The 16,638-nt window shown below is 46.1% G+C and overlaps 4 protein-coding genes across 4 annotated transcripts; all 4 read left to right on the forward strand.

Moving 5' to 3' along the window:
• Positions 1–504: 504 nt before the first annotated feature.
• Positions 505–2,373, forward strand: GLAREA_09986 (MFS general substrate transporter; the record flags this gene model as incomplete). Its single annotated transcript, XM_008080036.1, has 5 exons — positions 505–748; positions 914–947; positions 996–1,578; positions 1,623–1,994; positions 2,317–2,373. 5 exons carry the CDS (start codon positions 505–507, stop codon positions 2,371–2,373), a joined length of 1,290 nt encoding a protein of 429 aa, XP_008078227.1.
• A 731-nt stretch (positions 2,374–3,104) lies between these two features.
• On the forward strand, positions 3,105–3,644 carry GLAREA_09987 (uncharacterized protein; the record flags this gene model as incomplete). Its single annotated transcript, XM_008080037.1, has 1 exon — positions 3,105–3,644. The coding sequence occupies one exon, from the start codon at positions 3,105–3,107 to the stop codon at positions 3,642–3,644; it is 540 nt and encodes a 179-aa protein (XP_008078228.1).
• Positions 3,645–6,076: 2,432 nt separating this feature from the next.
• Positions 6,077–8,655, forward strand: GLAREA_09988 (Zn2/Cys6 DNA-binding protein; the record flags this gene model as incomplete). Its single annotated transcript, XM_008080038.1, has 4 exons — positions 6,077–6,478; positions 6,696–7,531; positions 7,579–8,353; positions 8,401–8,655. The coding sequence occupies 4 exons, from the start codon at positions 6,077–6,079 to the stop codon at positions 8,653–8,655; spliced, it is 2,268 nt and encodes a 755-aa protein (XP_008078229.1).
• Positions 8,656–14,818: 6,163 nt separating this feature from the next.
• Positions 14,819–16,616, forward strand: GLAREA_09989 (MFS general substrate transporter; the record flags this gene model as incomplete). Its single annotated transcript, XM_008080039.1, has 5 exons — positions 14,819–14,967; positions 15,019–15,146; positions 15,192–15,468; positions 15,552–16,524; positions 16,575–16,616. 5 exons carry the CDS (start codon positions 14,819–14,821, stop codon positions 16,614–16,616), a joined length of 1,569 nt encoding a protein of 522 aa, XP_008078230.1.
• Between the last annotated feature and the right edge of the window lie 22 nt (positions 16,617–16,638).

Below are 16,638 nucleotides of genomic sequence, written 5' to 3' on the forward strand. Positions count from 1 at the left end.
AGAGCTGCCGGTTGATTTGTGGGATATCATACACGGCAGATCGAGAACAAGCATTGTATGCACGATGCTGCCAAGGGATTTCACGCCTCTTACGCCCTTTGCGATGTGAAGATTGTACGCCTTTGACATGCACGAAATACGGTGTGCAAGTACGGATCTATATCTGCATCCTACGATTATTTTTGTCATGCATGTAATGGTACAATGGACGTGGGTCCGCGGTTCGTGACTAATAATAATGTAACGAATTGGGAAGTTTCCTTCCGTCGATGCGACAAGTGTTTATGTGGATATTTCCCCATGTTTGACACGGGCTCGGAGGCGACTAGTGAGTGTACCCCACTTTGGGGATCATGACATGGAGCTTGAGATTTTTTATTTCAAGAGTATGACTCTACATCTAGAGCTGGATTCTATATATTGAGTCTTGTCACGATTGCAATATTGCGTGGTGGATGATTGAAGAGTGTCGAGGTTTGACAGAAGATAAGCTTGAGATACGAAATGACGGCACCGCTTCCTATTCCCGACGGTCAAGAACTGGATCGTTATTCGATACATTCGCTTGATACCGATATCGAGCGGGAAGCTGGAGATGTGAGAGCAACTGAAGATAGGAAGGAGTATGAGATGGGAAGTGGAAAGGGGAAAGGGGTGCTAGATGGGGTGGTGACGAGGACGAGTACGAAGGCGAGTTGGAAGGATCCTGGACCTCCTCCTGATGGGGGGATGGGTGCTTGGTTACAGGGTGAGTTTCTTTCTCTTTTTTAACATCGATTATAATACATTCTTCTTTTTGGGGAGATGGTTTCGTGGTGGTGTTGTGAGGTTTTGTTGGGTTGATTGAGGGTTGATGGTGTGAAAGGAGAGAGAGCTGGAGGAGAATTCATCTGATACAAGCTAACTACCACAGTACTCTATGGTCATCTAGTTATAATGAACACCTGGTACGTCTCCCACTCCTCCCGCAATCTCACCTCCTAACATTCTTTCAGGGGCTTCATAAACTCCTTCGGCGTCTTCCAAACCTACTACGTCTCCTCCCTCAACCGCGCCCCCTCCGACATATCCTGGATCGGCTCCGTTCAAATCTTCTGTCTCTTCTTCGTCGGCACCTTCTCCGGTCGTCTCACCGACGCAGGCTACTTCCGCCCAATCTTCATCGGCGGTTCCATCCTTGGCGTCATCGGCCTCTTCATGACATCGCTCTCCAAAACTTACCTCCAGATCTTCCTCGCGCAGGGCGTATGCTGCGGGTTGGGCAATGGTTGTATCTTCTGTCCGAGTGTGGCGCTTATTTCGACGTATTTTAGCAAGAAGAAGAGTCTTGCGATTGGGATTTGCGCGGCGGGGAGCGCGACGGGTGGGATTGTGTTTCCGTTGATGGTGCAGCAACTACTTCCCAAGATTGGATTTGCTTGGACGATCCGGTCACTTGCGTTTATTCAGTTGGGGTCGTTGGCTGTTTGCTGTGTTGGGATCAAACCGAGGGTACCGCCTAGGAGAACGGGTGCTATTATCGATATTGCGAGTTTCAAGGACGTTCCGTATATTCTGTTTGCGATTGCCATGTTCTTCGTAAGTTCCTCTCCTGGTATGAAGACTAAAACTGACATTTCCAGACATTTCTGGGAACCTATATCGCATTCTACTACGTCGGATCATTCGCCCGCTCCATCATAGGTCTCCCCTACGCAGAATCCATCAACCTCCTCGTCTGCATGAACGCAGTCGGAGTAATCGGTCGAGTCCTCCCCAGCTACCTAGCAGACCGCTACTTCGGCCCCCTCAACACCGTCATCCCCGCCGTGATCATCTCCTCGCTCCTCGCCTTCTGCTGGATCGCCGTCGACTCCCGCGCCGGTCTCTACATCTGGGCCGTCTTCTACGGCATCTCGAGCGCGTGCATCCAAGGCATGTTTCCGGCCGCTCTCAGCACGTTTACGACGGATCTGAGTAAAGCGGGGACGAGACTCGGTCAGGTGTTTACGGTGGTGAGTTTTGCGGTGTTGATTGGACCGCCGCTGGCGGGTGTGTTGGTGCAGAGAGCGGGTGGCAGTTATCAGTATGCGCAGACTTTTGCGGGGTGCGTCATGGCGGTGGGGAGTTGTTTTCATGTGTCTTCAAGGTTGACTAGGAGTAGGAAGTTGATGATTAAGATGTAGTGTTAGATGGTTGGATTGATTGTACATATGAATTGAAATGCTGTATATTGTTCAGATGTTGCTCAACATGGGTTACCTCGAATGTCACAAGACTCCACATACCGCATCTGTAAAATACCATACTTGTAAGTACTAACTTAACGTCTGATAGCAACTTAAAGCTGGTCTGGCCAATCTCAATAAACTCCCCCTAGTTGACTCTTTCTAGGCTTTGTACTGGTTCAAAAAGACCGCTCGCTCCATCTCGCTACGAGAACAAGAACAGAAACTAAACTTCCTAAGTTCGAACCGTTCTGAGGTGTAGTCAATGATCTGCTTAGGTCTAGGCTTTTCGTAAAAAGCCAAAGAGAAGGAAAAGAAACTCAAAAAGCCTAATTTCCCAATTCCTTGTACAACCGAAAGCTAGTATTTGAAGAAAAAGAAGGGGAGAACCAGCCAAACGATGATGAAGTGGAATGTTTACATTGGCATAAAATAATAGAATGTAAGGACATAGAACCTCGGAAACACCCCGTAATCAAATCTCGCTTTACTCTAGGCTAAATAAACGCGTCAATATTTGTGTAAGACGGAGTAATACAAACATAAACACGCGCTCACGTGATTCAGATGCAAGATTTTCTCTGAAATGTTTGAGCTATTCACGACAACAAAGCTGGGATGAAAAGTGGCAAAAATATAACAGGCCTACGTGTGTTTAGCTAAAAAACTAAAATGGCAAGGCAGAAACAAAACTTCGTCTGTTGGAGCAGTATTTTTCTGGTGGTCACCAACACATTGACCTCAAAATGACCCGCCACGATCCTAGCGGCACAGTCAAACATTCAACGTCTGCCTTACGCGCCCCTTCGCTCGTGAAAATTCGAATATAACCTCCTCCTCCCCCCCTTTTCCCCTCCCCCCTTTCTCCCCGACCATCAACACCACAACCACGCCATCATGGTCCAAAAAGCAACCTCCTCCCAATCCACCGCCTGGGGCGCCCTCCCCTCGGCCAAAGAAATGGCCGCCCGCAAGATCTCCTCCGTCTTCCTCATGGCCGGGCTCCTGACCGTGATAACGCCTTTCACGCCCTTCCAATGGGTTCTCCCCGCCTCGGGACCCTCTTTACTCGATGGTTTCCTCTCGCCTGTGCTCTACCTAGGTGCTATTTTCTTTCAGTGGCGCGTCGCGGGGATCGTGGGGAATCTGGTGTGCGTGGTGCATGATGTGGGCTTTGTGTGGCATCATGGGATGTATTGGACGGCGGCGTTGGCGGAGGTGTGTGTGTGTCTGGGTGTGGGAATGCTGCAACATGAGGTTTTGAGACGGGTTGTGGCCGGGGGGTTGGTCGGGGGATTGTGGTGGGTTGGGTGGTTTGCGACGCCGGAAAGTTATAAAAGGCAGGGGTGGGATATGGTGAAGTGGGTTTGGACTGTGCTTGCTATTGATCATGCGAGGAGTGCGTTGGGGGCGGGGGGGAGGAGGTCGAGGTATTAGGGGGGGGTGGATCGTGGTTGTGTTATCAGTTTTGGAGACTGGGTTTGGATGTGGAGATGGATATGGATCGGGGAGATTGAAAGGAGAGGAATTCGCGATGGTGTTATGTAGGATCGAAGTGTATCATGGTATAGAAATAGGGAAAGGAAAATGGATAATGACTAGGCGGCGATACTCGATGAGGGATGAGTCGGAGGTAGATGGATGGTCTAGACGAGGAAATATACAACCAGAGACAAATATGCTAGAGTAAAGTTGTCCCCTGTGATCTTCGAATTATAGCGCTCATACTTCGAATTCCTTCTAAAGCTGAACCCAAGATCAACAAACCACGTACCACGTGTGTAAACGAAACTCAAGATGAGCTCACTAGGCACACTAATATCAAGCAGTGTTCCTCTCGCGTGGGTTTGAAAATATGATGTGTTAACTACATTGTCACATCTGTTTCTATGTTTAGACTTTTTGTAGTGCTAAGGCTACGTGCTGGCTATTCGTGCAACGGATTGAGTGTTTCTAAGTATTGATAATAAAGTAATACCGGAAGCTAAGTCGGTGAGAAAATTCGACAGTTGATTTCATAACTCAAAGTTATCGGGGGTATCAGATCGTCAAATGCAAATCCTATAATTTGATTAGATGTTTGAAAGAAGAGGTAATTGCAATTTTGCGATTTCATCCTAGACTCACTTTCAGTATTTCAAACGTCAGCGCACTAGGCGAGCGCTTGATTAGGCACTAAAATCAGGTCAGATTTTACTGATGAAAATCTCGACATTGGACGGCATGACAGTTGGTAAACTAAAGTGTACCATGGGAAGTATTCCAGTGAATGGGTGCTTATTCTTGTATTTTGACCACACATTTAAATATGTTGTCGGATGATGACTGTTTGATACTGGTAGACTGTGCTATAAATGATCAATGAACGGGTTGCCTTTATTAGAACCCAGATATGATAGTGTATTAGTGGGCAATCTTGGTCGTCATGGTAATTTTACGACGAGAGAAGGACATTGATAAGGCATGCTACGGTTGGTTGGTGGGAGATTTTCATGAATGAGTCGGGCTTAGGATGTAGAAGTTGATGGTTTTGATGACCTACGGGATTTGGTATCTATAGGTATGGAATGGTCATTGAAGCAGGGTGGAAAGCACATCCTGAAGAAGCCGCAAATTGGATATCGATCGGTTAGTCCTCGGATATCTCCAGGCCGGTCGTACTGTGATTTCGAATCGAGTAAACTGAGGCGGATATGACTCGTAATTGTTCGAATCAATAGACTTGCAGTTAGCTTTACGTTGAAACGAAATTTTGAGAAAGATGTTGGAATCGGTCGCTTTGAAACGAGTGGCTACGGGGGCTGAGATATGATATGTGAGAAGTTTGCGGGGGGCCTTGCTTGACTCGTAGACTATGGTGTTTCGAGTATTCGATGGCCAGGCGTCGGATTCTTACCATTGAGGTCCAATGTAGACGAGATTTTCGGTTTAACAGACTATTCGGGTTATATCGACCTCATCGTCAGTCGTGTTCTTTGATTGAGGCAATTGGCCTTGGTAAGCCGATTAGCTCGAAAAAGCCGTTCTACTCACAGTTTTCTACTCACTGTCACAACAGGGTATCACACAAGGTTTTTACTAGGGCCATACAGCCAGTAGGTTGATAAGGATCTACTTAAAACTGGGTCGGTTTAATTAGACTCTTTGACGTCGTGAAGATGTTTTTTGCCAATATTTGATCGACACAAGGCTCTGTAGGTGTAAGATATCGGAGTAAGATTTGATTCCTACAAGATCACTTAAAACACCCCTGTTGTGACAGTGAGTAGAAAACTGTGAGTAGGATTCAAAAGAAGAATGGCGGAGGAGTGAGGAGATGAGATTGTGAAACATGGCTTTGTGTGTACTGTAGTAGGTGGATAAGAGTGGATAAGACGGGAGGTGTAAATGAATATATGAATATGACTGGAATGGCACTTCAACTCATTTTTTATAGCAACAGGTGGTGCAGCATTATGCGAGAGACTTGGTAAAGACAGAGTTAGCGATATCAATTGAGTGCAATAGCATGATCAAAAAACTATGGTAGCAAGGGAGGACTGTTGAGCGAAAATATTGAATCAGAAAGGTGTGAATTTCGACTTACATAAACCGCGCTAAAATGGCTAAGGTTATCTCTGTTTCTCCGCGTTGAATTGCATATCCAGCATAAACTCCATCACTTCAACTTATCAACTCTCTTTCAAGAAGATAAATCATTCTGCGACAGAAACAATCGGGCATACAGGTACGATAACTGCCAAACGCGTCTCGCGTCTCGCGTCTAACCGCACCCGCACATCAGCGTCGACTTTTCTTCGCGACGAGAATCTCCCGATTTCTCGCCGACACTCTGCCAGCCATCACCAGAGGATAAGCCGTCAATTGTCATGGCATCTCGCGATAATGCCGGCTTTGATCCCAGTGGTCATGTTAATGTCGACGTGAACAGCTACCATCCGCATCCTCCTGGTCCTCCTCCACCACATACCAACCATGGCAACAACCACGGGCAGGATGGCATCGACAATGGATCTCCCATGACCCAGCATCATCAAGGGATCCCGATTCCGCAGCCGTTTGTGTTTGATGGACTGCCTCAGACACCGCAGCAGCAGCAGCAACAGTCGCATCAACAGCTTCATCCGAATTTCAATGGGAATGGCAGACAGACGCCGGAAACACAGCACGGTGCTACACATATACATGCGCCAAGTGGAGGGGAAACCCAGAGTCAGAAGAGTAATCGGTTGAGGAAGGCGTGCGATTCGTGTAGTATTAGGAAAGTCAAGGTATGCGATTCAATTTACGAGTTTGAGAGAGAAGATGGATTCTCCTACACGACAATGGATATGATCAAGATTGCTTGCTTCTTGCGGCATGGTCATAGTCAAGATTATTGATTGATGGCATGGATATGATCAAGATGATTGCTTCTTGTGGTCATCGATAATCAAGACCACTTGCTTCTCATGGTCATGATGTGATAAACACTAACTGCTCTTACAGTGCGATGAATCAGGTCCTCCTTGTAAAGCGTGCGCCGCCCTCGAAATCCCATGTACACGAAACCGTCCCAGTCGTCGTCGAGGTCCACCGAATCGACATGCGGAAGCCATCAAGAAACGCAGATTCGGGTTCGACTCTCCTACAGATACAGGAGGCGGTGGTGGTGGATTTGACTCTCCAACATCACCAAACAATGTCGCCGCGACTCTGGCAAGATTCTCTTCTCATGCGGTTCTGAATGCCGAATCGATTTGCCCATTCGAGACACTCGAGCTCCTCGTCGACGACTTCTTCACCTACATCCATCCTCTATGCCCATTTCCACACGAACCCTCTTTCAGAGCTGCTTTCAAAAGTCGACAGGATCTCAGCAATCCACTCTTTCTAGCACTGCTGGCTTCTATGGTAGGAACTCTGGTTGCATCGTTTCCCAGAAAGCCAAGATTGCATTTGAAGAATCAGCGACGAGAGCATATGTTTCCCAACTCCATCAGCTTGGTCGAGAGATGTCACAAAGTTGCGGTAGAGGCGCGAGGGTCGGGATATCTTGATAAAGATCTCACAGTCTACGATGCAGCGACCAGCTACTTCCTCGGTTTGTCCGCCGCATATACTTTTCAATGGCGGCAATGCAGGTTGTACTTTGGCGAGACTCTAACCATTGTCAGAGTTCTCGGTGCTCATCGAGTCAAAGATCCTGGTTTCCAATCTGCTGGTGGTCTGCCTGCAACATTTGGTGCAGACGGGTCGGTTATGGAAACGCCAATGCAACCTGTGGATTGCATCAAACAAGAAATTGGTCGAAGAATATTCTGGATCATGGTCGTGGGAATCAGGTAAATATAGATAACATCCACGCGACCAAACTTTACTAACTCCTCAGATCCATGCAGCAATTCGGCGCAAGCTTTGGAGAGCTCATCATTCCTCCATCCACACCAAACGAACCCTATCCTCCATTCCCCTTGGAGATTGACGACGAATACATATATGTAGATCACATCGATCTGCAACCTCCTGGCACCATTTCCAAGCTCACTGGCTTTAACATTGGCATCAAAATTTACCTTACCGTTTCGCCCGTCGCAACCATGGAGATGGCATATGGTATTGATGAGGTTTTCGATTGGAGCCGACAGAAGCGCATAGTGGAGGACTGTTTGATGTCAGCAAAAAATGTTCTCAATGGGATCCCATCTGAGCTACTTCTACAACCTGGCACCCAACATGGTGGATTTCCAACAGATGATCAACAATGGTTCCCACCTGCTACCGAATACCCGGGAGCTAGGTCGAATGGTGTGGAAATTTTTGAGATGCCAACTACTCTTGATGGACGTAGAAGACTTCAATTTGAGATTCAAAAAGCGAATATTTACGCCAGTCAGCTTGCAACTAGATCATACCTCGTAGAAAAGTATTGGAATCTTCAAGAATCATACGAACGAAGAAAGGCGAATGCTGAAACAGCAGAAGCACTTGGTTCTCCTGGTCTTTCGACTGGATTGGATGGTCTGCTTCCAAAACAACCAGCATCTAGCAATCCTGATGATGTTGAAGAGATTGTTTTCAGAGAGAGAGAGGCTATCGTACAGGATTTGCTTCAGGTGTTGGGAAGTATTAACCAGACTAATATGGAACCTAATGCAGGCAGCTTCGTAAGTTACGACCTTCACTTACCCTCGGCTCAAGCTAACATTCTCAGATCAACAAAATCCGTCAAATCGCATCAACGTTAATCGACACACCCAACCAACGCAAAGGACCCCTCGCACTCAAATCCCAAGACTATCTAGAAAGATTCCTGGACGTCTTGATGAAACTCGAACGTGTGAGTCCCGGATTGAAGAATGAAACGGGTGAGGTTGATGAGGAAGAGGAGTTGAGGAATTGGGCGGATTTGAGACAGTATCAGATGGCCTTTGCGCAGGCTGGGGGGTTTTTGACGGAGATTGGGTGAGCGGAGTGGGACTGGTAGTTCTTAGTGGGGGTCGACTAATGAGCTCGTGGATGCGCTTTTGGGATGTTGATATGGTGTTATGGTTGGGATTGATGGGATTCTCTGGGATGTTAGGCACAATGGGAATGAAAAGATTTGATAATAGCCCCTGGGTCTTTTTAGTGAAGTGGATTCGGGAGGTAAAGATTGTTTGGTCTAGTGACTTGACGCGAAAGAGCGGTGCTGGATTAAGCAGTGTTTTGTTACTCGGGTCGCTGGTTCTTATTCCGTCATCTCAAGTGAGTTGTTTATTCTTCTCACTTGAAATTTCCTTTGATGAGCTCGGTTTACTTTTCGAGAAAATCGCGTGTTTTTGACTTCTAGTGGAGGTTCAAAACCATGGCTCCCTTTACGTGCTACATCATCTGCTTGTGGAACTCTAGGCACTAGATCGACTGAGTGGATATGACCACGAAACAGTTGATTATCCGCGATGTTCATGATGAAATCATACATTTCACAGCACCGCTTCGTCACCGAGTAGTTTGGTCAAAGGTCTGTTGTTGAGATTGTATGCTTTATTTCTACGCCCGCGTTCAACATTCTATCTGCGTTCTATGTAACTCAATGTATGCTCTTGTACTCCTGCTCTGCTCTATGCTCTTGTATTTATGTATCGCAGACTCGTCAGATTCTGAGATTTCCTCTCATTCATAATGTGGTGGTTGGCTGCGGATTGGTGGTGTTGTGATTTGTTGATTTCGGTGATATTGGTGTTTGATTGGGATTGGTATTAGGATAAAGATTAGTAGGTACTAGGTGGTTGATGGTGACTGATTATGTGTTGGTGCAATATATCCATATCAAAGGTGGTTTCCCCGGTTCACCAGTTCGTGTCTCATTCCAGCCTAATGAGGAGATTGGTTCTTTGACTTTTTTATCTTGGTCGCCCTGGGAGTGTTATTAGCATGGCACTTGGTCTGCGGTGTTCGGTTTTGAGGTGCGAGTGCGGATGCATGATGGAGATGTGGTCTAGAATGGGAGAGATGCTTCAAGTGAAGCCAAATGGAATGTCCTCTTCACCACCCCTCCATCCTTCTTCTCCCTTAACAACAAGACAAACAGAAAATCACTCACCCCAATCTCCATCCCCTTCAACCATCTCCCCCCTCCACTTTCTACAATCTCATACAACCGATTCTTCTTCGCTTCTGGGTTATTGCAACCAAGTTGTTTCATAAACTCTTTTATCGTTATGGTTGTTGGGACGTAAAGCTATATCTCATTAGCACCGCTCCCATCCCATCCTCCCATCCTCCCCATTCACCACACATACGAAGAAAACCAACATACCTTAGCAAACTTACACTCCGGATTCCCCGGCACGCTCCACGGCAACAACGGCACGCTACTCTGCCACGGCTTCTCCTTCGTCTTGAAAACATGAATCCGCGCGTGCGTCGCTGGGAACAGGTAGTCGTAACCTGGCGGTAGGCCTGTGCCGCCGAGATGGTTTTTTAGCTGCACGCCGGGGATGTCGGGGTTGTTCGGGGGGTAGGAGTAGGGTTGTTGAGGGGGGGTGGTGGTGGTTGATAGGGAGGATATTGGGTTGGGTAAGAGGGGTATGTGTAGACTGGGGGTGGGGCGAATGTTGGGGCGGCGGGGGGCCAGGCGTATCGTGGTTGTTGGAATGAGGGGGGTTGTGCGAATGTGGGGGGTGGTGGACCGGTGTCGAAACCGTGGTAGGTGTTGTAGCCTTGTCCTGGCATTTTCGTTCTTTTCGCTTCTCTGCTGTTCGAATTTCTTGTCCTCTCTCTCCTCGTTCTTCACTTCTTCCTCTCTCCTACAACCTCCCCTCCCTCCTCTCTCCTACAATCTACTCTCCCTCCTCTCTCTCCCTCCCCCCCCTATTCCTCCTTCAATCTCCTCTCTAGGCGGTCCTTCCCCCAGATCCCACCCCCAAAAACTATTATACCCCACGTCCGCACAGCTAACGCCCTGCAGGTGCTGATAGTACCCCACTGCTACCCCGGCGGCGTCGTAGAGGGTTACGCTGCAGAATGTGACGCGTTGGAGGGGCGACAGCGGGCTGGATAGGATGCGGTAGGTGAGGGTTAGAGAGGTTATTGGGGGTGGGGAGGGAGAGGGAGGGGGGGAGGGGGAGGTGGTGTGTTTGTAGGGGAGGGGAAGGGGAAGGGTGATAGGGGGTGGAGGATGCCAGATTGAGGGATGGGTGGTGGGTGAGGGGGGAGGGGGGAGGGGGGAGGGGTTGGTGGAGAGGTGTGATGTGGATGGGTGTGTTGTGGATGGGTTGAATGATGTGGATGTGGAAGCGTTAACCGTTCGAATATAAGGTGAGTACCTTGTTGAATATCGACTGACTGACTGGCTGAAAAGGAAGAAAGATGGAATCTTCGTGATGGATGGGAGATGATGTGAGACTCGCAGCGAGATCAAGATCTTGATATACAGCCATTTTTTGGATGTGATTCGGTTTTGGGGTTGATATGTGAGTAAAGGTTGGAAGGGGGGTGAGTAAGGATTTGGGGAAAGGGGGGTTTGGGAATGTAATGTAGTGTGGTTGTGAGGGGGAAGGGGAGGGCGGGGTGTGAGTAAAAGAGTCGGATGAGGGGAGGTTTGTGAGTAAATATTTTGAACAAAGGGGAATTTGGGGTGAGGGCTGTGAGTGTGCTGGTGTATGGTTGTGTGTGCTGCTGTATGAGATGGTTGGGGTTATGAATGGTTCATTGTCTAATGCAGGGGGTATGAATGTCTCAAAACCCTTAGGATGACCTTGTGATTTTGAGACGAGTGTTTAGGGGTATGAATGTCCTGCGTTGGATTTTGGGGTGAGGAGTGAGGAGTTGTGAGTGAGGAGTTTTTGGTGGTTGGATAGGTAGGAATAATATACGTAAGTGAGATGTGGATTTGAAAGATGGGTGGAGTAGGTAAGGTAATGCAATAATTGTGTTATTCGGAGTTTTGGGGTGTGGATTATGCTGGTTTTATTGTTTATCTGGGTTTTCTTGGTAGGAGATTATGATTCTTTGGTCGTTAGATTTTTTGTTGTTATGTAGGCGGTAGAATTTATTTGGGTGTTAAATTATGAGTGGTTTTCTTGAGTAGGATTTATGGGTTTGCATTTAGGTGGTGTGGTGGTGGTGTTGTATGGGTGTGATTTAGGCTGTGTTGGGAGTTTTGATGGGATTTTGTGTAATTTTGAGATTTTGGAATTCTGTGTAAGTTCTGTTGTGAATAAGTTGACTTGGTGTGGTACACGATTTGAGATGTGGGTATGGGTATGATTTTGCGTCGGATGGTATTTTGTGAGGGTGGTATTTTGTGAGTAGTGTTCTTGTGAGGCTATTAAGTGAGTGTGTTTTTGTTGTACCTATAGTTGTGTGGTGAGTGTGATTCGGTGGTAGATGTGCTTATTTTGTGTGCAAGTAGGTGGGTGAATAGTTTTGAGGTAATGTCGTAGTACAAGAAGGGTAGATATGATTATTGACTTGTGCTAAGCAGGAATCATGTTGTCATGATGGTTTTCTGTGTGTATTCTAAATTGAATAATCTACTCGTCGCACTTTGAAATAATGTTATTAGATAGTTCTTCGCCAAATCAACTTTACTTATCTCGGCGGCGCTTGCCTTCTTCGGGTTCATGCAGATAATAGAGTTCCATTTACTCTGATTTAAAAAATCCTAGTTCTTTATGTGTGGTAGGGAAAGGAATATCTCCATTTTAGATTTTGACGCTTATTTTAGTGCTTTTTAGATTTGAGTAGAAAAGCCGGGGATTTATGATGTGCGAATTTTGTGAAATTGATAGGGTAGTTGGACAGATGTATGCTTCTTCTTATTTCTTTAAAAGAACCTGAAACATTATATATAAGGAAAAAAGTAGCTTTGATTTCTATTTTCTCTCTTAGGGTATAAGAGAAGTATTTTTTGTAGCCTTTATTTCTTTTCAACTTAATCTAAAGACTAAAGTTAAACGATTTAACGCAAATTTGTTTGTCGAGTATACTAATCTATGTTTCCATAGTGCAAAAAGCATAAGAGCTGACATATTATTAAAATTGTTAGGAATAGAACGCTCTGCTACAACTATATAGTTATTACTCTATTTGCTTGGAAATAACAGTCCTATTTAGATAATAATACTCACCTTCCATATTCCAATCATATAAGTTACAGAATTTTGCGTAAATTGGAATTTCTTGTACGAAAGTCCAAGTCTTACACTAAAATGAAAGGTTGTGTTTCAACATGAGCATAATTAAACTCACAAGCACCTAGGGATAACGTTATCGTATACTCGTGTATTGTGCACATATTTAATGATATTCGCTAGTCACAACGCAATCAGGCTCTTAACTACATAAAGCTAGTAAGAGAGTACTCCAGCTTTCAATTACGGATTAGCTATCGCACCACCACTGGACCTCTTCTATCATAGCACCTTAGGTATCGGCATACAGTTCTTTATGTTAAACAGCGAGACGTAAAAGCGATTATATACGATAAAATGAATTGTTTCAACTTACAGGAAGCAAATAAATTCCAAATATTGCCACGATTGGTGAAATTGTAAGGTGAGCAATATACCGTTAATGTACAAGAGCTTCGCTTCGTCGGTCGCTAGATACTTCGCACACGACTACAATAACCAGCCCTCCACATTTATGCACCCCAGTAAAGGTACGAGATGGGGTAGCGGTAGGGAAAGCTGGTGATTTCAGTCATGTACGAAGTACGATACATCTTTTTAACTTACGGAGTCGCTTTTTGAAAACATACCATTTCCTGAAAAAGAATTCTGAAAAAATGTGTCTTGTGAGTGCTTGTTTTCCATAGAGAGTGACGCAATCCGATTTTTTTTTTGGTTTTCTATGTTGCAAGAGGTCAAAATTCCCGTGCCTACTTGCCGAAACAAATATAGGTAATAGTTAGGAGTTTCGGTCGTCTAGGTATACCGCGGAAACCAGGAGAGCTGCTTTGTTTGAACTATGAGATAAGTCCATCAATAATGCCAGTTGGGTTCCTAAGTTGATTTGATTTCTTTGCTTTTGTAGGAAACCATTCGTGGACAAACTTCTAACGCTTTATCGTATTTTGACTTATTAAACATGTTATCGAATATCAATCCACAAGTCTTGTGGCCGAAAGACATTCTAGTTCTCCAAATGAGCCGAGTCTAGACTTAGGTACGAGCGTCGCAACAAATCGAAAGCGTAAATTTCCAGCAGGTCGGAATTACATCCTTTTGGCCGTAAGTTCCCCTGTTCATATCAATGTTAAAAAACTGTTACACCATACTAAAAAAACCTTTCGGATCTCGGATATTGAGCTTCTCCAGAAATACCATCTTTATGGAGATGAATCCATTCGGAATCAAATTAAATCCCGAACCCAGCAACCCGTCCAACTCCAAGCGTCCACCCAATTCAGCCCATTCAAGTCAAAGAATACGCGTTCAAAAGCCACCGACCCATCCCCAACTTTTGAGTCAGTCCAAGACGTCGCTTGTCACAACTGGTTTCGCTAGTCAACCAAGCCACGCCCCCTTATTCACCAATTGAAACCGTGACAGATGTAATGAACGGATATGCCAAGGGATCGCGGGAAGTAAATCCGCATTTGGTAAGAGCAGAAACGTGTGTATGGGATTGTGTAAAAAGCAGCATTACGGAGGGTTGGACGAGTGGTGAGGTGTAACTTGTGGTTTAAATTGCATGGAGTGAATACGAATTTTAGCCTACCATTATGTTTCCAACCAATTTCACAGCAATGATATCATCCCGAGAGTTTCAAAATATTAAATCATTGCTCATAGTGAATAAAACAGCTATTATCATTATCATTCACATCGCCGCTTTCGCCCATCGGAGATATCCCAAAACCGTCACGGGCGCCATTGGCGGGGAAATGCTGGGGTATTAAGCTGGGGAAGAAAGCTCTTCCACATTCGAAGAGCCGTCCAGGACAGCCGTCCACCTCCACCATCACCATCCAAGACTTCCCCAGATCTTTCCCCCGCATTCAACACATGGTCCAGACGGAGCGATTGAGTCTGTGCTAAAGATAAGCGACGTGATAAAGTTGTATAAGTTGCGCTTCGTTTGTCGGTGGATAGAGTCTCTTTTCCATTCTCACGAACAGATTACCAGAACGACTCGATACAATGGCGAATCTTGCTAGCGAGGAAAAGCAGGTTTCCGCTGGAATCAACCATTCTGATAAGAGCGAGAATGTCAATTATATTCATGCCGAGGATTTGAAGCATGGGAATGCCCATGATGTAGCGGAGAGAGGCCATGTTGCGACGGATCAGTGAGCCAGCCCGAGCATGTGAAGAAAATGCATAGCTAATCTAGGGCTCAGATATGGAAACTCTCTTGTTCATTTCGATCCGAAAGCAGTTTCCAGACTACGATTGAAGATTGATCTCTACATTGTCCCGACGGTAGCGCTTCTCTACCTCTTTTGCTTCATCGACCGAGCAAATATCGGTGAGTAACCTTCGTCAGTCAGCAACTTGTCGCTTACATTTGTAGGAAATGCAAAGCTTGCTGGGTTTGAAAAAGACATCAAACTCAAGAATTATGATTACAATAAAGTTCTGTCAATCTTTTACATTTCATATATCCTCTTTGAGATCCCGTCGAATATGGCTTGTAAGTGGATAGGGCCGGGATGGTATATTCCAGCGATTTCGCTGGGGTTTGGTGTGTGCTCGATTTGCACCGCTTTTGTTCATGACATACACGCTGTGTCTGGAGTTCGGTTTCTCTTGGGTGTTTTCGAAGCTGGTATGCTGCCAGGTATTGCATAGTAAGTCAAAGTCTTCAATTCTCACCACCTGCTCTCTTGAAAGGCTCATCCAGACGCGCGGATAACACTGACTCGTTACCCAGCTACATGTCTCGTTGGTACACCAGATCAGAACTCGCATTCCGACTCTCCCTCTACATCGTCATGGCACCACTCGCCGGCGCTTTTGGAGGTTTGCTCGCATCAGGCATCCTCAAGCTCGACCATTTCGGCGGACTCCGCACTTGGAGAATGATTTTCGCCATCGAAGGAATAATAACCTGCCTCCTCTCCGTCATCGCATTCTTCACCCTCACCGACCGTCCAGCAACCGCTAAATGGCTTTCTCAAGACGAAAAAGACATGGCCATCGCACGAGTCAAGGCAGAGCGCATCGCAGCAACCGAAGTTTTGGATAAAATCGACAGAAAGAAGTTCTTCATGGGACTTCTCTCTCCTGCTACAATCGCGACCTCGTTCATTTTCCTCCTCAACAACATCACCGTCCAAGGTCTAGCTTTCTTCGCACCGACCATCGTTCGCACCATTTATCCAAAGAACACCGTAGTCTCGCAACAACTCCACACCGTTCCACCCTATGTCGTCGGTGCATTTTTCACACTCCTCTTCCCATTCCTAAGCTGGAGATTTGACAGAAGAAATATCTTCTTCATCATGAGCGCACCGCTAATCATGTGTGGATACATCATGTTTCTCGCCAGCGAAAATTCACAGGTCCGGTACGGCGCAACATTCATCATTGCCAGCGGCGCATTCTCGTTCGGAGCTCTGTGTAACGCGCAGGTATCTGCGAATGTGGTGTCGGATACCGCGAGGTCTTCGGCGATTGGGTTGAATGTCATGGCTGGAAATATTGGAGGGTTGATCTCGACTTGGTCGTTCTTACCTTTTGACGCACCGAATTATCATGTTGGGAATGGACTTAATTTGGCTACCTCGTCGACGATATTGTTGTGTTCGATTGGCCTGTTGTTTTGGATGAAGATGGATAATAAGAAGCGTGCGAGTAGGGATATTGATAGTGAGCTAGCGGGACTGTCACAGGAGGCTATCCAGGTAAGTCAAGAACATCTGATAATGGACCGTAAAATGCTAACTCATTCTAGGATCTTGATTGGAAACACCCAGCTTTTAGATGGAGATCGTGATGCTTTTAATTAGCATTTTCAT

Source organism: Glarea lozoyensis, assembly GCF_000409485.1.
Source record: "Glarea lozoyensis ATCC 20868 chromosome Unknown GLAREA13, whole genome shotgun sequence".
Classification (NCBI taxonomy): Eukaryota; Fungi; Ascomycota; class Leotiomycetes; order Helotiales; family Helotiaceae; genus Glarea; species Glarea lozoyensis.